The sequence below is a fragment of the Phoxinus phoxinus genome (genome assembly GCF_949152265.1).
Source record: "Phoxinus phoxinus genome assembly, chromosome: 14".
Lineage (NCBI taxonomy): Eukaryota > Metazoa > Chordata > Actinopteri > Cypriniformes > Leuciscidae > Phoxinus > Phoxinus phoxinus.
In genome coordinates, this window is record NC_136889.1 from 2040485 (window position 1) to 2065733 (window position 25249).

A 25249-nucleotide genomic window follows, 5' to 3' on the forward strand; every position below is an offset into this window, starting at 1 on the left:
TTATAATTGTGTGTCTGGTTTTGTACAATTTCTGATCTCTTTATTTGTCCTGCATAACTGAATCTCAACCAATCACAAACATTTGTGCTCGCATATTTATTCATTTTATTACTTTCTATTGCCCAGTGCATTGTGGGGTGGAGTATGTGACAATATTGTCCTATTTATAGAAGAACATTAATAAATAGATTTTTCCAGTTGGCCTAAAACATATTTAAAGATTCAGAAAGGCTTTGTATATTACACTTAGTACAGTAAGTTCACAAAAATATATAGCACATAATACAGTTAAGTTTATTTTTAAGTTAAGCATAAATTAGGCTACTATGTAGATTTTCCATAGAATATTAGCAAACATTTTCCTGTGGTTTTGCATTTAGATTCAATTAATGAGGTTTTATTGATTTATCTTTTTCTATTACTTGCCAAATTTCATAATCACAGAAACATAATGTTAAAACTGAAAGATATTTTATGAAACCCAATGTAAAAAAAAGAAGAAACAATCGAACAAATCTAACTTATAAATATTCAAAAATGTTTACATTTTATATTATAGTAAATAAAAGATTATATTTTATGAAACCCAATGTAAAACTGAAATAAATCAAACAATTCTAACTTATAAACATTCTAAAATCTTTACATTTTATACTATTGTAAAATAAATATAAGATTTTATTAAACCCAATGTAAAAACTGAAATGAACCAAACAATTCTAACTTATAAACGTTCTAAACTGTTTCGATTTTATATTATTTTTAAATAAGATAATATTTTATGAAACCCAATGTAAAAAAGATGGGGAAAAAATCAAACAATTCTAACTTATAAACTTTCTAAACGTTTCAATTTTATATATTTTTTTGCAAGATGCTGCAACACGTATTTTAATTATTATGCCTGGTAATTTATTTATCTATGTGCGTAATAGAATATACATTTATATAATTCTACCTTAAAATAATTTTGTTTTTCAGGATAGGCGTGGCCTATCAACATGCATGGCCTTTTGATTGGTCAATCCACTGTGTAGCGATGACGTTGAATTCCGGAAATCGAAACTTAATCGAACTAGTAAGAAAAGAAAGTATTCTTGTGGTCTGATGGATGTCAGGGTGAACTGACCACTATTAATACCGTGTAAACCTGATTTAAGATCACAGTAACGAGTGTTTTAAGTTCGTCTGTTGAAGATATTCACAAGCTGATCAAGGTGAACATTCATTGAAGTTGTGTCGCTGCCTATGTAGTTATTTTTAACTGCAATATGGAGTCTCCGTCAATGAGTTATATTTCTCGGCTGAATGAGTACCAGCGTACGGCAAATTGCATCGTGGAGTATGAAGAGGGACCCACTGAGGGACCGAGCCACGACCATACGTATGCAAATATCTTTCATTCAATCAATATAAGTTACATACAGTTGAAATGAGTGAAGTCTGCTGAGGATCCGTTTCTGTGCGGTTTGTGCAAATGATACAAAGTCAATGACCGTAACATTATTGTAACTGACTACTATAACTGATTTGTGATCAAATGTTTTAATCTTTAATCTAAGATTCACTATGAGGGCTATTGTAAATGGTCAGCGGTTTCCTGATGGCATTGGGAAAACTAAGAAAGAGGCAAGGCAAAGTGCTGCCAAGAACGCCCTGGATGGCCTCAAGAGCTCTCCCAATATTGAGTCTGTAAGTAAAAATGGGTTATATAAGTAACACACACACACACACACACGCGCACACGCACACACACACACACACACACAAGCGTTGGGGTTTCATGTTAAATGGGCACTTTCCATATATATAATGATTTTTATACTATGAAAAACAAACCATATCTTGCATGTCCTAAACCTAGTAATTCAATATGATTTTTGTTTTATTTCGGTCAAAAGTTTGGAAACATTAAGGTTTTTGAAAGTAGTCTCTTAATCTCACAAAGGCTGCATATATTTGATCAAAAATACAGTAAAAATGTAAAATATTTACATTTTTTCTATGTGAATATATATATATAGTAAAATATAATTTATTCCTGTGATCAAAGCTGAATTTTCAGCATCATTACTCCAGTCTTCAGTGTCACATGATCCTAATAAAAGAAACATTTATTAGCCTATTTATAATGTTAAACACTGTTGTGCTGCACTGCTGCTTAATATTTTTGTGGAAACCGAGAGACATTATTTTTCAGGATTCCTCAATAAATAGAAAGTTCAAAAGAATGGCATTTATTATAGATATAACTTTTTTGTAATATTTATTAATTGCATAAATATATTTTCTATCTCCAACCCCCCCCCCCCAACCCCCCTTTGTTTTGTTTTTGTTTTGTTTTATTCTTGCACCAAACATTTTAATCCTGTGTTTATAAAATAAAAAAAGCAGCTAAAACTGCTTTCAAAATGTATAATACCGTTAATAAGAAATTATCTTAGAATGATGTGTGGCACTGAAGACTGGAGTAATGATGCTGAAAATTCTTCTTTGATCACAGGAATAAATTGCACTTTAAAATATATTACAACAGAAACCAGTTATTTAAATTGTAATAATTTTTCACAGTATTACTGTTTTTTCTGTATTCTTGATCAAATTAATGCAGCCTTGGTGAGATTAAGACGTAGTGTGTGTATGTAAAAAGAAAGCATATATAAAGATATACACACATATATATATATATATATATATATATAAAGAGCATTCACAACATTAAATCTGTAATTAAAATGTTATATTATGTAGCATGAAATAGTTGTTTGAGTCTAGCACTAGCACAGCTGTGTAAATATTTGCTATTTTATTGTAATAATTATATATGGAAATTCTTTTGAGAATGAATGTGTCTGTCTTTAACAGCAGACGACATCACCTGTTCAAAACATTTCCAACAACACGAATATACCTTTGCGGAATTACACATGTTGGCTCAATGAACATTCACAGAAGAACAGGTTATTATTCAAGGCCCGCGAGACCACTAAGATGGATCCAGGAAACGCTATTCAGTGAGTGTTCAATACATTTGCTCATATGCTTGATCTTCTGATTCATCCAGAAAAGAAAAGATCTAGAAAAGAGAGAAAAGTACTGAATTCCAGCTCCTAGAAAGAAATAAAATATGATATCAGTCTTCTCTCTTGTCTTTTTTGCAGATTGTGTACTTATTACTGTAAGTATGTCTGCGGTGAAAGAGAGTTTCCCGAGGCTTATGGAAATAATAAGAAGGAAGCCAAAGAGGCAGCAGCTTTCCGTGTTTATGAAGAGCTATTTAAAACACAAAATACAGAGGTGACACAACATCTGTCTACTTGGATTATCTGTAATTTATGATTTGTGTTTGACATTATTTTGCATTTCAGGTCATTGACGAGAACAGCAATAAAGCACAGGGGTCAGAGGTTGCAGCTTGTAGGTAAATAATGAACAACGATTATAATGTCAGACTTTTATCAGTTCTTCTCAACTGGTCTTTCTTCAGGACACAGACAATTGCTTATCTTAAAAGAAGCTAAAAAAATAATATATATATTTATTTTTTATTTTTTTTACTTTATTTATATAGCACAAGTAAACACAACAGAAGTTGACCACTGTGCTTTACATAACAAAAGAAACAGGAAACATGAAAAGAAGAGCAAAATATAAATTAAACAATATAGTTAAACCCACATTAAAAATTTAGAGAAATGCCCGTTCCAAGAGATATAACTTAAGTTAAAGAGGTCAACGATCTCAGGGATATAGGGATGCTGTTCCGATAACAGCAAAGGCACGATCCCCTCTCGACTCTAATCGTGAATGTGGCTGGGACAGATTATGACTGCTAGAGGACCGTAGACACCTACCGGGCACGTTCACAGTCAAAAGTTCAGATAAATATGAAGGTGCAAGACCATTTAAAAATTTTAAAACAAACAACAATGTTTTCAATTCGACCCTATAGCGCACCGGCAACCAGTTAAGAGACAATAAAATCGGAGTGATATGTTCATGTTTGCGGACCCCAGTTAGGAATCTGGCAGCAGCGTTTTGGACCATTTGAAGCCTTGTAATAGAAAACGGGGGTTAAGGCCATTGCACACTGAGTCTGATATTTATCTACTATTTTTGTCCTTGAACTCCCAGTTGGGAACCACTGATTTAATAGGCTCTTTTACTATATTTTGCACATGTTGATCTGTTTATTTTGACATTTTGTCCTTGATTGAAGCGCTAGCATGGACCGTCTGAGTTTGAGTATTGCTGATGATTCCCGAAGCTCCACGACTGACCACAACTACATTGCATTTCTCAATGAATTCTGCCAGAAAAATAAACGTGTACTTCATTTCAAATTAGTGGAGAATAGAGGCCCTCCTCACAACCCAGAGTAAGTCTCGCCGTCACAGTTCATATGTGTTTGAGTTGAAAGCGTAAAACTGACATTTCCTTCTTCAGTTTTGTGTATAATAAAGTTGTCATAGACGGGAAGGAATATCCTGAAGGTCAAGGAAAGAGCTCAAAACAGGCGAAGCAACATGCGGCTCAGCGCGCTTGGAGTGAACTTCGGGATCAGTCTGGCTGGACCACAGAGGCAGGACCCTTCAGAAATTCAGCTTTGTGTGTGTGTGTGGTCTATGTTAGTGTTGACTAATGCATGTTTTTAATTAACAGAGTTCGGAAGATGATATCTCTCCACAAACCCAAGAGACGTCGTAAGTTTAAATGAATGAAACAAACATTACGTTGTGCATAATACAGGTAAAACTGGAAAAATTTGAATATGGTGCAAAAGTTCATTTATTTCAGTAATTCAACTTAAAAGGTGAAGCTAATATATTATATAGACTCATTACATGCAAAGTGAGATATTTGTTATAATTTTGATGATTATGGCTTACAGCTTATGAAAACCTTTTCACAATATTCTAATTTTGAATTTGAGGTTTTCATGTAAGCCATAATCATCAAAATTATAACAAATAAAGGCTTGAAATATCTCACTTTGCATGTAATGAGTCTGTTATGGCAAGATTTTATGTTCCATTGACTTGTTTTATTTTTCATTTACTTTTAGTATATTGCAAAGGAATGCCATGTGTTTTTGCCATTTGCAGTACGGTGTGAGAACAGGGAACTGCTCTCAGGTTAATGTGTTTATGTACCTGGGGAGACACTCCAGAAAACAGACGAACAAGGACCTCTGACCCCGGTGTCACAAGGCCATTTGGTGCAGGGGGGCTTAGTGGGCCAACTAGTGACGAATCTAAACTAGATATGGTTCCTTTGTCTATGGAAAACTACTGGGAGGAAGGCTCTGGGGGAAGAAGACCTTGGAAGAGCTAGGATAAAAAGCTGGTTCAGTCTGTCTGGGGGTGTCACTCTTCTGCACAGGGTAACAACTGTGTATTAGACTGCTCCTATTCTTGCAAGAATAAATACTTCTCTTTTTATAATTTGACTCTGAGTGTCTCTTACGCAGTGATGTTTGTATATGAAATTTTTGCCACAACAAGTCCATATAATATAATAGTTTCACCTTTTAAGTTGAATTACTGAAATAAAGTAACTTTTGCACAATATAATTTTTTTTAAAGTTTTACCTGTAATATGTAATGATAGAAAGATGCACTGCATTTGACTGTTCATCTGTTTTATAGTAATTCTGAGGATGCACGGCTCTCATCAAACAGCTCGTGTGAAACTCCCAGCTCGAGTGATATCGTCTTCAAAGACTCGTCTGCTGTCAGTTCTCCTATGGCCATAAGTCCTGTAAGTCCAGTCTGTGTTATTGGCAGCATTTGCATTTTTTTACTTCAAGCTATAACATATGAGAGGCTATGAGTTTCATAAAACATACTGTATTTTAACATTTTATATTTGAACTTATGAAATTCAAACTGTATTACAGTGTGTGAACCTGGAGCCGCACAGCCCGGGACCTGCGAGACTGGATGTGAAGCCGAAAATAAAGTAAGCGTTTAGTTATTAAATGTCAAATTTGAGATTTTACATTAGTTTTTCTTCATCAATAATATAAATTATACACGTTTTCTTTTAGATTAGCACCAACTTTTCTTCTGTCACCTAACGGCCTGGCCCAGGGTAAAGAGGTATTGGAAAATTAATATGTTTATTACAATAACAATGAAAGTTTACTGTAACTTTAATGAAAAAGTGTGGAGTGTTTAGGGAAGCAAACACATATGTGAGGTTCGGGTTGTGTATGCTGTGCTTCATTATATGACAGAGCTGCACGATTAATCATTAAAACATTACAATCTCCATTTAAATACCCATGTGACCTTATTCCTAAATGACAGCTATTAAACCTTTGACAAGTATGATCACAGCAAACATTCAGATCTGTGATCTGAGCCAGAGAGTTGTCAAGTATAGGTATGAAATATATTTTCAACCACACAGTATCATTTATTTCTGTCTTACAATCATTCAAATGATCACAGGGATAAAAGTTTATAGTTCGGATATAAATACTGATGTCTACAGTATACAAATAGAGTAAATCACCTTTTGAATGTAACTTGATGCTTCAAATAAAGAGGGTATCAATACATTGTGACTGTTACATTTTGTATTTGTCATTGAGTCATTCATTCAAGAGATTCATTCAAAAACACAGATTCATCCAGTGATGAAACAAGTGAATCATTCAAGAGATTTGTTCAAAAACACAGATTCATCCAGTGATGAAACAAGTGAATCATTCAAGAGATTTGTTCAAAAACGCAGATTCATCCAGTGATGAAACAAGTGAATCATTCAAGAGATTTGTTCAAAAACACAGATTCATCCAGTGATGAAACAAGTGAATCATTCAAGAGATTCATTCAAAAACACAGATTCATCCAGTGATGAAACAAATGAAGTCTTTGAGTGAGTCATTGAGTCATTCATTCATTCAAGAGATTCATTCAAAAACACAGATTCATCCAGTGATGAAACAAATAAAGTTTTTGAGTGAGTCATTGAATCATTCATTCAATAGATTCATTCAAAAACACAGATTCATCCAGTGATGAAATAAATTAAGTCTTTGAATGAGTCATTGAGTCATTCATTCAAGAGATTCATTCAAAACACAGATTCATCCAGTGATGAAACAAATTAAGTCTTTGAATGAGTCATTGAGTCATTCATTCAAGAGATTTATTCAAAAACACAGATTCATCCAGTGATGAAACAAGTGAATCATTCAAGAGATTTGTTCAAAAATGCAGATTCATCCAGTGATGAAACAAGTGAATCATTCAAGAGATTTGTTCAAAAACACAGATTCATCCAGTGATGAGACAAATGAAGTCTTTGAGTGAGTCATTTAATCATTCACTCAACCGATTTGTTCAAAACCACATATTCATCCAGTGATGAAACCAGTGAATCATTCATTGAATCATTCAAGAGATTTGTTCAAAAATTCTGATTCATCCAGTGATGAAACGAATAAAGTCTTTATGATTGAGTCATTGAATCATTCACTCTAACCATTTTTTTTAAAAAATAATTAATTAATTAATTAATTTTTAAATATATTGCAGCAATCAACATTTGTCAGAACCTCTAGTAAATTACATGACATTTTGTTTACTTGTCTATTCAAAATCATGATCTCTACATAAAAAAAAAAAGTTTATCCAGAATCATGCAGCTCTATTATACGAGTATCCTCCATAAAATAGTGGTTGTAAAATGTACGAAGTAAATGCAAAAAAGTCTTGAAAATGGAAATTCAAAAAAATATTTTACTTGGTGTTTATGAATCCAGTTTCAATGCATCTCCAAAGTAAGAAAAGTGACTTTTAAAGTTGTTTTTGTTTTTTCTTTTATTTAATTGTTTTTTTTTATATTTTCCTCTTCCAATAACTTTCACAGAATGTTCCTAAAATTAATGCACAAAATCTGGCAAAGTCATCTGGAGATCAACCGTCAAACCAAGCTATAAAATCAAGGCAAATCATAACCTAACTGTTTTCATTTTTAACTATTCAGTTTATTACAAATGTTTTTGTCAATCAGTTTAGCTTTTTTTCTGAAAATGGTTATGTTTATCTTTGTAGGTTTTTAGAAGACTTTGACTCAATAAGTTCGATTGGCAAAGGTGGCTTCGGACGAGTTTTCAAGGCAAGACGAAAGCTGGAGAACAAATATTACGCTGTGAAGATCGTGAAGAGTCGAGAGTAAGTAAATTTGATTGGCTTTTAATTGCTTGTATGTGTCTATGATGTCCAAAAAGGTACTATAGCTATATACCTTTTGATTTTGTATATATTGTCATGATATCCTCTGTATCTCCACAGTAAAGCTCTTCGTGAGGTTGGTGCTTTGTCTGATTTTAATAACGCCAACATCGTCCGCTACTACACGGCTTGGGAAGAGGACACGGCGTACAGACACGAGTCTTCAGAGACCATCTCAGAGTAATTCAGCAAAACACACTCGCTCTAAAACACACAAGGGCTGCCTGACTAGAGTTGGGTATCATTTGGATGTTAACGATATCGATTCTATTCACGATTCCTATTTTCGATTCCAATAAGGTAAAAAAACACCTTAGATATCATTCACATTTATTTGAAGTCTTATTGGAAAACATTTAATTGTAGCTGAATATAAAGAACAAAAATCAACAGGTTAAAGAACACTTACACAGGAACTTTTGTCTGTGGTTTAAAAATACTACAGCGAAAACAATTAGCCGAACTAATATAAATTTCAAGCATTATTAAAGACAAGTAAACTAAAAAATGATCAATCACAGCAAATAAATACAACTGAACGGAGATACGTTTTAAATAAAGTGTTTTAAGATTTTCAGGCACACAAACTAATCAAATGTGAAATAACACTGCACTTTATAAATAAAATATGCATTACAAATGTAGTTACAAAAGTTATTTAGTCAAGAACAGGGAGTGAATTTTCTTTGTCTTTAGTTTGATTAGTGTTATTATAGAGACGGAGCAGCAATATTAGACTGTTGTCACTTTACGAGCTGCACAATATACTCACGCCTGCAGCACAGAAAACAGCGTGAATCGTCTTGTGCTTGAATGGTTTAAAAGCATATTAAAATGCTCAAAGGAATCGATTTAGAGGAATCGAAATTTAAATTTTATAACAAGTATCCGATTCCTGACCTCCTGAATTATTCGATTTCCAACCCTATGCCTGACTGAAAAATGTCTCATGACTCCTCGACACAGATGTAACGCACTAATAGCAATAGTCATGCAGTCCCTATTTTTCATAACATTAACACATATATTTGTATTGGACTTTTTTTTTAAACCAAACATCAAATATTTGTTCTGCTAAAAATCGCTGTATCTGTTGGCTTTAGTTCTAGCAGTGGCCAGGGGACAAAGTTCCTCTACATTCAGATGGAGCTTTGTGAGGGAGACACGCTGCGAGCCTGGATTGATAAAAGAAACTCTCCGAAGGAAAGTTTCCCAGAGAGGAGAGCGGATGCGGCTCGGATCAGCAGACAGGTGCTGACCGCTGTGGACTACATTCACTCCAAGGGCTTGATCCACAGAGACCTGAAGGTGAGCACCTCGCTAAAACGAGCTTATGCTGGGTACACACACACCAATAGATTTTTTACATCTTATAAGATTTTCAAAATGTGATAGACCACAAACATGAGGACAAGATTTTACCGTTTTGCTCCTATAGTGTGTGGTGTGCCATGATGTGACAAAGACAGCACACACACACTAACAGATTTTCTGTGTGTGTGTGTGTGTGTAAAGAAATGCGCTTGTGCAGTCGAACTGCCTCGGACATGGATCTACAGAAAATACTAGCTTTTTACTTTTATCTGGGCTTTCAACAAAAGGAAATTTTACACAGATCAGTCCCTCCAGAAAAACGCGATTATGCGATCGCATGATTCAATGCAAAATCAGCCAAAGTCCGCATATTTATGCGGGGGGCGCATTTTTTTCAAATAGGCCGCACTTTCGCCGCATAAATTGCAGATTTCCGTGCGCAAAATATGCGGGCTTGCATGATTTCATAATCCCCGCTGCTAATTTCAATTAGCAGAAAGTTGAAAAATGTTGCGAGCGCAGCCATTTGCCCTGTTGCCATTATGAAGTGACGTAATTGCGCGACATCATTGAAAAGCTGCAAACCCCGTAATGCTGATGAAACCATGATGAAGCTCGCAAATCATTCTCATTTGCCAACAAACATAAGCGCAAAAGACCGCGCAAAGCAGTTTCCCAGTGTGTCACATGACAGTGGGGGCAAATTATTTTGTACTCCGTGCAACTGTGTGTCGGACCACAGGCGGAAGTCGACGCTGGACAACCACTTTGTCATTTTGTCATTTTTACAGAAGTTGTAGCATATTCATTTTGTAAAGCTACAGAACTTGTTCGACTCATCAATGTTTTGTAAGTTTGAGCCATGTGTTTATACTTAGGTAAAGTTGGTTTTATATCCGCACATTCGCGGACTTCCGCGTTCAATAACTCGTGAACTAAACGTTGTTGCTGCACAAAACACCTATCACATATAACTACACATATAACACCAGAAGCTACAACCTAATTTTCCTCAAAACGATCTTTCCTTCGCAGTGGACAAAATACATTGATCTCTATGCGCAGGCTGCTAAGAAGGGACCATCTGCAAAGTGCAAACCTGAAGGAAAGCTCGTTTTGAGGAAGATTAAAATATTGAAACAATGTTATTTGTGTAGGAACAATATTCAGCTCACGAGATATTGAACGCGGAACTCCGTGAATATCCGAATATAAAACCAACCTAAGTTGTGTTTATTAAGGTCTGAAATAAAACAAGATGAGAACTGAAATATTCCCAGCACTTTATGTGAGGTAGTATGCTTGCTTATCATAGGAAGTAATAAGAAATGACTCTTTACATTAACGTAGTAGCCTAGTGAATAGGGTGTTGGGGAAAAAAAAAATTGTTCTCTTTTTCATCAAACCGCAAGTTCCCGCAATTTCATCGCATTTTTTAAAGGGGTTATGACATGAGAAACCAAATTTGCCTTGATCTTTTGGTATATAAGAGGTCTTTGTGTCATTAAAACGTCCTGCAAGTTTCATAGCTTAAGACGTCCTCCCCATTATAAACGAATCATTTATTTAATCAAGCTCTAAATACAGCTCGTTCTGGATCCATGGTAAGAAGTGACGTCACGGTACGAAGTGACGTACCAGCGTTTGCATACGACCGCCTCCAGCACAAGACAACTACGCTTAAAGCGCAAGACAACTACGCTCATTTCGTATCATTGTCGCGCCCGCGCGCCTCACAAGTGTTCAGTGGACGGACAGCGAGTGGGTCTGTGTACAGGGAAATTACGACGCCGCAGATGTGCTGTCCCTGGCTGTGGACAAACAACATCTTTGAATACGCTGCAGAAAGATCCAGTCGTCAGGGAAAAAAAGGATGCACTTTATTTTTTGCGGACGTCTCAGTCACGGCAGTGTTAGTTTAAGCGTTTGTTCTATACATTTGAAGGATGACTGTTTTGAGAACAAATCCCCAATATGATGCTGGCTTTGCCAGAAAACTGTTGCTCAAAGATAAGTCCGTGCCGACTATTCTGGGCTCAACAACGACGACGCAAACTGTAAGTAATGTATTTAAAACTTTAAAATAACTTTTTTAATACGCTGAATCCGCAAATCCTCTGGCCGGGGGCGTTAATAATTGATGCATAGGCACTGACGTTAGCCAATCATAACAGTGGGCGTTAACACTGAACTCTTAAAGGGGAAACAACCCCAAAACAGACTGTTTGAATCAGAGGATGAGAAACAGGGTGGGGAAAGGTCATAAATCACTACATTTGAAAAGTTTTTTGTAAAAAAAAAACTATAGTAATACTATAATTGCACCTAAGGGAACATAATAATAAAATAAAAATAAACATGTCATGACCCCTTTAAGAAAACGTGCCGCATAATCAAGGATTTTTGCCCGCAACAATCACAAAAAAACTCTTTCTGGAGGGACTGACAGATGCTAAATCTACCAACATGCATTACCATGACGTTGCCTATAGACGAGCACACAGACTCCGCCGGAGTAGGTATCATCACAATCTGGCCCAAACTTTATGTGGCAGTGTTTTTGACGTGTTTTCGTGCTCGTCTAGGCAACACCATCTGGCTAACAGTAACCGTTCGGTCTCCCTCTTCACCGTAAATACGTTCTGGACACATTTTAAGTGCATCATTCTCCAATCATTTGGCCGGATCCCGTGATTTCCTCAGATATAATAACCACTGGTGGTGGTTGAGGAGAGATTCCCTGATATGATTGTAAAGCGCTTTAGTGTTAGCCTGGTAATACTAGAGAATGGCATAATAGAGAAGTGTTTTCTCTCTCGCTAGGGGGCGCTTGTCTGAAGTTTACAATCATTGGTTACCCGTAAGCCAATCAGATAAGTTTAGTTATGACGTATGTTATGCGCCTGTACAGCCGCATCGAACCACAGACATCATGCATCAAACTCAAATCTATGATCGAACTTCCACTGTAAACACATGATGATGCGAGCGAAATACCGGAGTGAACATGGCTGTAAACGACTTTTGCAGATTATGCGAAGTTAATCTACGCATCCACGGTACAATCACGGCCTCTAAACTTATTTTTGACAGAGTGAAACAAGAAAATATTTGTATCCAACTCTCAAATTTAGGATTATATCTTTTAAACACAGCAGTGCCGCTGCTAGCCATTTTGGTGCGGGCATCAGTGAGCCGCTATCAATATGCGGGAGACTCCCGGAACGCTATTTTTTTGGTGCCCTAAGCACAGCGGGTGATGGGAGCGGCGGCACTGGTTCTCCATAACAGAGCGAATTGCATCCCGTGTCTCATTTCCCATTTCCGCGGTCGTTTCGGTTTTCGATTTCTCTGACCTACAATGTAAAACTCGGCGCTTAGCGTCTACGTCACAGCTCTCAGCCCGCCCTCTGTTTGTTGATTGGTCCGGCCGCCCGAAGGCCGCTGGAAAACTGAAAGATAGGCTGCTATCTCAGACTGACTACAGGAGCGAAATGAAATTAGCGGAAGTAGGAAGTCTGACGTAGTCAGGCTACTTTAGTGTAGGCCTACAGTAGACATATGAAAGCGCTATATAAATGCCTCATTCATTCATTCGTTCATAAAGCTGGATATCTCCATCCAGTCTGAAAAGTGTTTTCGCCTGTAGGCTAAAGTCTATTCCGGACAGGCGCAGTGTATTTTATAACGTCCTATAATGGTAGCCTCATGCCATCAGCAGCCATATCACCCTGTAGCCCAAGACTGGTGGCCCACTGAAGCTAAGCGGGGCTGAGCCTGGTTAGTACTTGGATGGGAGACCTCCTGAGAAAACTAGGTTGCTGCTGGAAGAGGTGTTAGTGTGGCCAGCAGGGGGCGCTCACCCTGTGGTCTGTGTGGGTCCTAACGCCCCAGTGTAGTGACGGGGACACTATACTGACAAAGAGCGCCGTCCTTCGGATGAGACGTTAAACCGAGGTCCTGACTCTCTGTGGTCATTAAAAATCCCAGGATGTCTTTCGAAAGAGTAGCGGTGTAACCCCGGCATCCTGGCCAAATTTGCCCAGTGGCCTCTGTCCATCTTGGCCTCCTAATCATCCTCCTATATATACTAATTGACTTCATCAATGTCTCCTCTCCACCAGTAAGCTGGTGTGTGGTGGGCGTTCTGGCGCAATATGGCTGCCGTCGCATCATCCAGGTGGATGCTGCACACTGGTGGTGGTTGAGGAGATTCCCCCCTTCTATGTAAAGCGCTTTGAGTGTCCAGAAAAAGCGCTATATAAATGTAATGAATTATTATTATTATTATTATTATTATGTTGGTAGATTGGCACCTGTAGAATTTCCTTTTGTTGAAAGCCCAGATAAAAGTAAAAAGCTATTATTTTGTAGAGATCTATCCATGTCAGAGGCAGTTCGATTTCACAAGCGCATTTACACACACACACACACACACACACACACACTAAGACTGTATTCTCGTACTGTTTCGACTTTATTCTTGAAATGTTTCGACTTTAATCTCCAAAAATTTCGACTTTAATCTCGAAATGCTAGATTTTTTCCCCACAGATTATTACTTTTTTTTTCTCTTTTTTTTACAGATTTCTATTTTATTTTTACAGATTTGTTTTTATAATAACCCTGGTTTGAAGTAAAATACAATCCCCAACTCCTTGTTTCCTCTACAACCCTGCTTTGCACACAGTTTTGATCGCTTCTGTTTTTTTGTTCCAGCCTCCAAACATAATGTTCAGCAGTGATGGAGGAGTGAAGGTTGGAGACTTCGGCCTCGTGACTGCAGCAGAAAAGGACAATGATGAGCAACTGCTGGAACGGACTAAACGAACAGGAACCCGTAGTTACATGAGCCCGGAGCAGGTGAGTCATTAAAACCAACATGCCATAATCCAAATAAAAACTATTGGGAGTGTTCAGTGATGAATCATGCACTGGAATATGCATTTAGAAAGTAGAGTCTATTTTGATTTCATCTTGACAATAGAGAGCCTACGTCCCTCCCCTTCCGGTGCACCAGCATGGGACATTATTTCAGAAAAATATTGTATGGTAGTCAATGGCGAGAGAAAACAAATATTTTGATCTCGTTTGAATTCACCTTTGGCTAAGCCCCGCCCCCCTTAGTTACTGTTGCTACCTCCGACAACTTCATCTGGGCTCTGGTTTGGTATCAACATGGCTTATGCTGTGACGGCTCTTCCTGCAGACATTTTATCAAACTTTTATAAAGCAGCAAATTAAGTGTCCGATAGAAGTAGGCAAAAGTGTCTGCAGTGTGCGTTTGAAGGCTTTATTCAAGACAAACGGTGAAACGCAAGCAACAACAAGGCATCCAAATAGAGGCAAAAGCATAACGGTCACAGTCAAACAATGAACTACAGCATATCCTAATCGAGACGGAGGCTGGGACTCACAATATCAGGAGAAACACTGTTCATGCAAAGCTGGGTAGGTCTCTATTCACTTCTATAATCGTTATTATTTACAAAGCAAACGGACTACGCGAGTATAAAGTTGTATTTATTAGCAGCGTGTGCTAGCTTATCAACAATTAGGGCAGAGAACCGAAATCATAACCTAAAACTGTCTAACTAGTATAACTTCACAGTAAGGTTAAAAGCTAAATGTATATTAGAGACAAAAGTGAGCTTGTTGATCCTTGAGGGGTTTCGCTGACTGAGAGGACGTCCACACAGTTTAATCCAAAGAGACACTTGTCAGTATTTAACTTCGGTTTTGGGAAGGGGAAAAAACGGACACCCCCTCCAACCTCTCTGGGAAACGCGTATCTGTGTTACAAACGCCCCAGACACAACGGTTAACCATATTTTTTATAAAACTACGACGGTAATAGCCTGCCGAGACCAAAAATATGAGCCTCCTGCGTTGAAGTCAATGGAGCGCCGTGAAAAAGTGTCGGAGCCTCTGTGGGAGCTCGTTCTTGGCTGCGCTGTGATTGGTCAATCTACATTCTAGGGCGTGGCTTAGCCAAAGTTAGCTTTTACTGAAGCTAACTTTACTGAAGCTAACGTCTGTCATGTTTTCTACAGTCTTACGTTATAATCGTGACGTTACGCCGTGATGCCGGAGTGTGTTGTACCAGACTACACACACACACACACACACACACACACACACACGAGCAACGGTGATGTATAGTGCGAGACGAGAGATGAAGTTCATCGAGCGATTTTCACATTAAACTAAACGTTAATCTTCTGTTTTATGACAAACTGCGACTTTCTTGACTTTCATAATTATCCTTTAAATTGACAAACATCATATGTGTAATTCAGGGCACAGTTCGGACGGAATAAAAAGATAAGTTGTCTCTCGTCATTGACTACCATACAGATTTTTTCTGAAATAAGGTCCCATGAGCCGGAAGCGGAGCGGCGGGACTTAGGCTCTCCATAATGATCCATACAATGCTTTTTGTGTATCTGTTGCTGACGTTTTTATTGTTGTAAACTGGAAATGTAGGCGACTCACACATCCTATGACAAAAAGGTGGATATATACGCTCTGGGCCTCATATATTTTGAGCTCATCTATAATCTCATCACAGCGCATGAAAAGAAAAAGGTTTGATTCATCTTTTAGACCTTTATATAATAGATTAATCTTGAACTATATCTAATATGTTATAAGGAAGGAAGTTTTCTTTTTTTGTGACTTTTAGATTTGGGAAGATATAAGAAGAAATAGGGTTTTTCCACCGAAGTTCTCCAAGGAATTTACCTTTGAGGTGAGTGTCATTTCACGATCAACATGTTGAAATTGAGCATGTTTTTTCTTTAGTGCTGAACATATGCTGATATGATCAATCCTGCTATGATCACTCACTCAAAGATGAGCATTATCTAACATGCGGTCTCATTTTTCACGGGTGATGCTGATATAATAGCACAAGCTCATAGACCGAATGTTGAGCGCCAGTCCTGACGACAGACCAGACGCCACAGAGCTGATCAGAGAACTGGATCAATATTTCTCAGTCCTGAAGACAGATAAAGACATCAAGACCTTCTGATGAGATCTCTTCTTCTCTTTATGCATTTATAATAATAGCAGGTGCTTATACTGTAACGTCTCAGGGGAAGGAAAAATAGAATATGGTGCAGAAGTTCATTTATTTCAGTAATTCAACTTAAATGTGAAACTAATATATTATATAGACTCATTACATGCAAAGTGAGATATTTCAAGCCTTTATTTGTTATAATTAATAATAAGCTGTAAGCCATAATCATCAAAATTATAACAAATAAAGACTTGAAATATCTCACTTTGCATGTAATGAGTCTATATAATATATTAGTTTCACCTTTTAAGTTGAATTACTGAAATAAATGAACTTTTGCACCATATTCTAATGTTTCCTTCTCTATAGAGCAACTTACAAAACAAAAAGTGTTTTAGATTCAGACTGACACACATCACATGGATATGACACATTGCAAGTGTGCAATTCAATCTATAAAGCAATTAAATTTTTAAACAATGAAAATGGTCATAATTTACTCATCATCATGCTGTTTTTTTAGCAGAATGTCGGTTCTTTTCCATATTACAAAGTGTGTTCCACAAAAGAAAGAAAAAAGTTGTGTTAAAAAATTACAAAATGTGCAATTTTTATAGTCTAAAAACTAATTTCTTATCAATTAATTCTGTATGTTTATATGAAATATCTTGTAACAATGGTTGACTGCCGGTCCGTTTCTTCTTTGCATGAATTACATTTGGAACAGAAGTTGAATCTGTCAGCTTTTGTTATTGTGTCTGTATTGCATAATATTCTGGAGCTAAAATCATGGAGCTTTTAATCTCGTCTACAGGTTATGGAATCATGTCATGTGGGAAAAAGTGGTGCATTTGGGGCAATATTTATTTTCCTCTTTTACTGTTTGTGAATCTGATTTGATATTGTTGGCATGTTCCTGTGAAAATAAAAATCTGTAACAGCACATAAATTGCCAGGCTGTCATTGTAAATACGGTAAGAATCCTGTTGACTTGGCAAAGGTCAAAATAAATGCCTACTCTTTCATAAATGTTAAAATTAGGTTGACAGCTGATCAAAAATATGATCAGATTATTCCAGAACGTGTCAGCTAAAGTTTTCATATACCTGTAGATTTAAACAGTTTTGTTTTTAAGTAAAATGACAGTGTTAAAAGTCTTTATTTTATTTTATTTTACAAAGAAACAGCACTGCATTGGATACATTAACAAAAATAATATATATATAAAAATAAAAATATAGACAAATAACTGACTCCTCAACAAGTAAGAAAAATCCGTACATAGTCCTTAAGAAACGTGTTGTTCTTTCTGTTATTAATCAGTTTAAGAGATTTGAAAATAAGGGAAATCTCAGCAATAAAGACATCAAATCTGGGTAAAGTCTTGAGAATTTTGTTTTTTTGAGAATAAAAAATTTACAATGCAACACAAAGAAATTAACAACATTATCAATAGCATAGTCATTCCCAGAAAAATAGAGGAATATATCATTCAATGAAAAGTTGAAATCACATTTGATAAAATGAGAGAGATAACAACCCAAGCTCACCCAAAGAGGCTTGACCTGACTGCAGTGGTAGAATAAATGAAGCAAAGTTTCTTCCTCAACTTTGCAAAATACACACAGGTCAGAGATATCAACAAAAGAGGCAATTTGTGAATTGGTTGGGTAAACATTATGTAGAATCGTATCTCTCTTATTTTATTGTACATACAATATTTCTCTGGGAGTAGCCACGCCCTCTTCCAGTGAATACTGTCAAAAGGTTAAGGTTAAGAAAAAATTACATCGAGGGGATGTGTTAACAGTGTAATGTGTGTTAAAAGTCAGTATAAAAACGGGAGTGACGTCATGTGGTAACACGTGAAATCATTCGTCATGTATACGTCAGAACAGCGAACTTACGGTTACCTTTTACCTTTGGTAACTTATAAGCTCTTAAATAATTAATTAATATTTTTTTGTAAGATTTTAGACTGATATAATTCCAAATCACCCACAAACCTTTCCCCAATAAACTTCTCTTTTTTTTGTATGCTATAGCTAATTTTCCTTTTTTTTCCTGAATAGTGTGTTGTGTATATTTTACTCAGAAATGTAACAATAAAAATAAACGTTTGCAATATTGACTCGAAACTTAGAGATGGGCGGGTTATAACATGTAAGGAAAGCGAGAAGGAAAGCGAGAAGGAATCGAAACCGAAAGTTCTAGAAGGCTGGTTTAAATTCCCACACGAAACTCTTGTGAGTTTCGGTCTCTAGACCGACCAGAGAAGGAGCAGGACAAGAACCTGACAGCATCTGAGCTGTATTAAAACATTTGGACAGAAGCAAAATGTCTGCCGACCCTGAAATGGAGGGGAAGATCGTTGACTTCTTGAGACAAAATGGCAAAAGCACAGTTTTAATCATTTTTAAAAAATTCGGACTAAACAAATCCACCGCGAACAGACTTCTGTACAGCCTAGAGAAATCAAACCAGGTGTTTAAGTCTGACGAAACTCCTCCTGTTTGGGATCTAATGGAGAAGAAGACCGAGATCAAACACACACTCAAACCAGAGCAAAAGTCCCCGACGACAAGAGACTCAAAAAACACAAGAGACTCAAGAAACTCAAGAGAGACAAGAGACTCAAGAAACTCAAAGTCAAGAGACTCAAGCGAAGAGATTCAAGAGGAACATGTGAGGGATCTGCTGAAATCAGGAGGTTTAAAAGCACATCAAATCGCCAAATCCCTGAGACAGCCAACAAAAAACACAAAGAAACAGCTTTACATCATGGAGAAGGAGGGAAAACTACAGAAATGTAGCAGAACCAGCTTTTGGACACTGAATGATGAGGAGAGCAATGACAGTTACAACCAAGAGAGGTTTGTGTTGTGTTTATTTTATACAATCGTTATTTATAATGACTCTTTGCATTTGGTGTGCCAATGTTTTGGATTTTTATTTTAATTTTTTTGTATGATTTGTTATTGATTAGTTCCAGTTCCAGTTCTAGTGATCATAGACTGGGCTCAAATTCAGGGTAAGCTATTTTGTGTCCACCAAAGTAACTTACAGTATAATATTCAGAGGGGAAAAACATACAATCAAAATGTTTTAAATTAATGTTCTGTTTCTATGATAAATAATGCTCAATGATTTGCTGTTTGACATGTTTCTATCTCCTATAGGTTGTCTCAGAGTTTTGATGTGATCACAGAGCTTGGTAAAGGAGGCTTTGGATTCGTTTATAAAGTAAAGCATAAATATGATGGCAAGATCTACGCCGTAAAGAAAGTCGTCTTAACTGGGTAAGATTATACAAGTAACAACAAAGTTATATCTAATTTTAGAAAGGACAGTTGTCATGATTATGTGGTATAAAAAAATCACAGAATTGACATGTATGTATGCATACATTCATTCATTCATTTGTTTATGCATTTATTTATTTATTCATATAATTATTTATTCATTCATTCATACATTAATTCATACACTCATTTATTCATGCTTTTATTTATTATTTATTCATACATGCATACATGTATTCATGCATTTATTCATTCATGCATTAATTCATGCATTAATTTATTCATTCATTAATTTATTAATGCATTTATTTATTCATGCATTAATTTATTCATGCATTTATTTATTCATATTCATTCTTAGATTAATTTATTCATGCATTTATTTATTCATCATGCATTAATTTATTCATTCATTAATTTATTAATGCATTTATTTATTCATGCATTAATTTATTCATGCATTTATTTATTCATATTCATTCTTAGATTAATTTATTCATGCATTTATTTATTTATTCATGCATTAATTCATACATTCATTTTTAATTTATTCATGCATTTAATTTATTCATATTCATTCTTACATTAATTTATTCATGCATTTATTTATTTATTCATGCAGTAATTCATACATTAATTTATTATTTATTCATGCTTTTATTTATTCATATTCATTCTTACATTAATTTATTCATGCATTTATTTATTTATTCATGCATTTATTTATTCATGCAATAATTCATACATTAATTTATTATTTATTCATGCTTTTATTTATTCATATTCATTCTTACATTAATTTATTCATGCATTTATTTATTTATTCATGCATTTATTTATTCATGCAATAATTCATACATTAATTTATTATTTATTCATGCATTTATTTATTATTTATTCATACATTCATTCATGCATTTATTTATTCATGCATGGATGCATTCATTCACTCATGTATCATGCATTTATTAATTTTATTCATGCATTTGTTTGAAACAGGAAAGCTGATTCCGAGGTGAAGGCATTGGCCAGACTAGATCACCCAAACATAGTGCGCTACATTACATGTTGGTCAGATTCTGAGAACTGCACATCAAACCAAGTGTCCAAGTAAGCAAGTCTTCATCGTTTTTTCATAAAACACTGAGTGCTTCTCAATAATGACGTCTATGTGTTTTATGTTCAGCACATCAGGTTCTTCATCAGATGTAGTGACCTTTGATAGATCCGGATGTGAAGATGATGATGATGACGACGATGATGATCTCAGTGATGATGTGACATCAGGAATGGAAAGTCTGGTTGTGACAGCAGAGTAAGTCCAGTTTTCTTATGAGATGTAAAAGAATATAATTTAGAGTAATGGTCCTTTAAGAGGGAACTATTATTACAGAGTTAGCTCAACTGGTAGAGATAGAATATGCACATACTGATCAAATGTGTAGCTTGAGTTTACTTAAAGTTGCATCAAGTTCATTTCACATTCACAGAAGCACAGCAGCAAAAAAACATCCTGTTTGGGCCAGAATGGAAAGAGGGAAAAAATAAGCATAAAATCATTTTGAAAAATAAAATGTAACAAAATATTATGAAATGACCCCTTTAAGATAATACCACACATTATTAAACATTAACCTACAAGTCAAGCCTGTTCTTTCTCTCTCCATTTCAGCAGCAAGATGTATTTGTTTATTCAGATGGAGTTCTGTGAGGGAGGAACACTGACTACTTGGATAAATGACAGAAATTTTTACGAAATTAAGAGAACCACAATGGAAATCCATAAAATATTTTATGAAATTATCAGTGGAGTGGAATACATCCATTCAAAGAACCTCATCCACAGAGACTTGAAGGTATTTCTTTTAGTGGATAGGAGGCAATTAAACTTGTGATTTAAAGGATTAGTTCACTTAAAAAAAAAAAATCCTGATTATTTACTCACCCCGATATCATCCAAGATGTCCATGTCTTTCTTTCTTCAGTCGAAAAGAAATTAAGTTTTTTGAGGAAAAAATTCCAGGATTTTTCTCCATATAGTGACTTTCAATGGCAACCAACGGTTTGAAGGTCCAAATGTCCGTCTCAATGCAGCTTCAAAGTCTCGACACGATCCCAGTCGAGAAATAAGGGTCTTATCCAGCGAAACGATCTGTCATTTTAACAAAAAAAAATAATAATTATATACTTTTTAACCACAAATGCCCGTCGTGTACCATCTCTGAGATGCGCCACGCATTACGTCATCACGTTGGAAAGGTCAAGGGTCACGTCATCTATCTAAGTGATTTGTCTGTGTACTCCGGTTCAAAAAGGGCAAAAAACTCCATCTCATTTTCTTCTCCAACTTCAAAATCGTCCGACATCTTTGTTTTAATTTATAAAAAAATAAAAAAAATTGTGACCTTTCCAACCTTTCCTAATGATGTAATGCGTGGCGCATCTCAGAGATGGTACAAGACCGGCATTTGTGGTTAAAAAGTATATATATATATATATTTTTTTTTTTAAATGCCCGATCGTTTCGCTAGATAAGACCCTTATTTCTCGACTGGGATCGTGTCGAGACTTTAGCCCTATTCGCACGGGATTAGTATTATCTAGGGACCTCGTGTGATTTAGAAATTACCCCGCGACATCTGAATTTCGTGTGGCGCATTCGCACAGGATAAGCGAAGCCTGTGATTTTACTCGAATTTACTGACTTTTCTCCCGAAACCCAGATATAAAAAATAATAAAAATGTATAAAAATATTAAAATGTAGTTTATACCCATATTATATTTATTTTAGCCCAGTGGAAATCTGTTTTCAGTGGGCAACCAGATGGTTTTTTGCGTATGAGGGTCTGGTTAGATGGATAAAAAAAATAAAAAAAACATTTCACCAGGTTAAAATCTAAGAGCTCAAGGTTTAGACCTACGTTTTATTTATTTTTAACATTAAACTCGAAATTATGATGTGAAACCCCCTTGCTTGATTGTGCATTATTTTTGATAGGATATTGTTTGGAAATGTCTTGTCGTTAGGTCTAGATATACGCATGATATATCATAAACAGAAGAATGTTAGCCTACTTCACGCATGCTGTTATATGTCATCCATCTAATCTTTCCTTTTGTCTTCGCTCTTCTGGTGGTTTTCAGCTTTCTCTTTTTTCTGCAAATTGTATATGGTGTCGGTGTGCGATATGACCCAGTGCCCAAAACACTGTCAAAACCAGCGCAGCTTCCATTCTTCGCGAAAGATTAATAAAAAGGCGCAAAGTAAAGAAATACCTTGAAAAATATATACAGCCCCGCCAAATCCTGGACAAAATCAGAGATGCCGATTCGCACGGGACTAATATTATCACAGAACGTCGGTGTTGGGTGAAATATGGGAGGTCATTTGCGGGGGAATTATTACTTTACAATTTACAGACATGACCGATTCGCACGGGATTAAGATCACAGACAACCTCTGCAATTATTACAAATGACTAGAGGTCCCTAGATAAAACTAATCCCGTGCGAATAGGGCTTTAGAAGCTGCATTGAGACGGACATTTGAACCTTCTTTGAACATTGGGATAGTTGGTTGCCATTGAAGTCCATTCTGTGTAGAAAAATCCTGAAATGTTTTCCTCAAAAACCTAAATTTCTTTTCAACCGAAGAAAGAAAGACATGGACATCTTGGATGGCATCGGGGTGAGTAAATAATCAGCAAAAAAATGCTTTGAAAGTGAACGAATCCTTTAACAGATAATCATTTTACCATATATGTACTTTCCTTTTAGCCGGATAACATATTGTTCGGCTCTGATGGCAAAGTGAAGATCGGAGACTTCGGGCTGGTGGTGCATCAGACCACTGACAGCGGTGACCCCATAGAGAGGTCAAACAAAGGAACACCCTCATATATGAGTCCTGAGCAGGTACACATTTATAATCTCTCAGGGAAACATTTTTAGACTGTAAGACTTAAGAAATAATTCAATGAATTGTTTATCCTAGAAAAAGGGGAAGAATTATGGCGAAAAAACGGACATTTTTCCACTTGGACTCATATGGTTTGAGATGCTCTGGAAAATATCTACTGGTAAAGAGAGAGCAGAGGTCAGTATTTTAGTATTTTATGACAGTCATCAATATCTTTAGTGATATCTGTATGTATTGTGTTGTAGGTTTGTTTTTAATTATTATTAATTTTATTTTTTTGCAGCTGTGGCCAGATCTGAGAAATCAAAGGTTTCCGGAAGGTTTCTGTGACAGTTATTCGACTGAAGTAAGAAAAGTGATTTAACCTTCAAATACATTTTGATTGAATAACATTTAGCCTATAATTTTGCTTTGCTTCTTTTTCAGAATAAGTTCATCAAGGAGATGCTGTCCTTCACACCGGAGGACCGGCCACAAGCAAAACACATCAAGGAAAAACTTGAGATGTTTTTCTCTCTGGATCAGAATCTGTTAAGCCAGAATACAATTTGAGTTTCTTTTGTATTGAAACGGCCACAGTAGTTTGGTACAATCCACTCAAAATAATGTTTCCCCGCAGAATACTTCTGACAGGCTACAACTTTGTGTTTTGAGGATTTTATTGATTTATTCATGATTTAATTAACTGTTTAATTATCTCTCATTAAGGGGTTAATATAAAATCATAAAATATACAAAAATGAAAATATGGTGCAAAAGTTAATTTCAGTAATTCAACTTAAAAGGTGAAACTAATATATTATAGACTCATTACATGCAAAGTTATATATTTCAAGCCTTTATTTGTTATAATTTTGATGATTATGGCTTACAGCTTATGAAAACCCCAAATTCAAAATTAGAATATTGTGAAAAGGTTTTCATAAACTGTAAACCATAATCATCAAAATTATAGAGAATAACTCTCAGATTTCCTAGGATTTCTTCTAGTATATTTTTAATATTTGACTAGTTGCAGTTCATCTCAATCTTTGTTTACTTTTGAAAAATACATTTTAATGATGTGAGGCTACTTTTTTTAAAAACGACCATGAATGTAATTTCACAGCATTACTGTAATGTTGGCTGCAATATTAAGATGTTTTTACAATTGCTACTAAAGTATCATGTTTCTCAAAGTTGCAATTGGATTTGGTTACAATGTAACCAGAATGCAACATTGTGTAATGTGAAAACATGTTGTGCATGCATTTCTGCTCACGATTTTTTGACAAATGTGCTGTATACTGTATGTGTGTATATGGAATAAAAAAGAAAGAAAGAAAAAATAAAATGTGTCATTAATTATGTGTTGTTAATACTTACAATACTTAAAGGATAATTCCGGTATTTAACACCTTGAGTCTATATTGTAGTTTGTTTTGGATGAACAAGAGTGGT

The 25249-nt window shown here is 35.7% G+C and overlaps 1 protein-coding gene across 1 annotated transcript; it reads left to right on the plus strand.

Annotated features, from left to right (window-relative positions):
• Positions 1 to 1033: 1033 nt before the first annotated feature.
• On the plus strand, positions 1034 to 25113 carry eif2ak2 (eukaryotic translation initiation factor 2-alpha kinase 2). The gene is made up of 29 exons (XM_079635354.1): positions 1034 to 1384; positions 1563 to 1692; positions 2866 to 3014; positions 3162 to 3297; positions 3369 to 3421; positions 4220 to 4378; positions 4447 to 4582; positions 4663 to 4703; positions 5649 to 5760; positions 5900 to 5961; positions 6050 to 6101; positions 7882 to 7958; positions 8067 to 8186; positions 8307 to 8426; positions 9350 to 9554; positions 14280 to 14423; positions 16047 to 16148; positions 16246 to 16311; positions 16471 to 16594; positions 18896 to 19460; positions 19574 to 19618; positions 19767 to 19886; positions 20889 to 20999; positions 21076 to 21204; positions 21562 to 21745; positions 23668 to 23805; positions 23885 to 23986; positions 24093 to 24155; positions 24236 to 25113. Exons 1-29 carry the CDS (start codon positions 1272 to 1274, stop codon positions 24359 to 24361), a joined length of 3684 nt encoding a protein of 1227 aa, XP_079491480.1. The 5' UTR covers positions 1034 to 1271; the 3' UTR covers positions 24362 to 25113.
• The last annotated feature ends 136 nt before the right edge of the window (positions 25114 to 25249 follow it).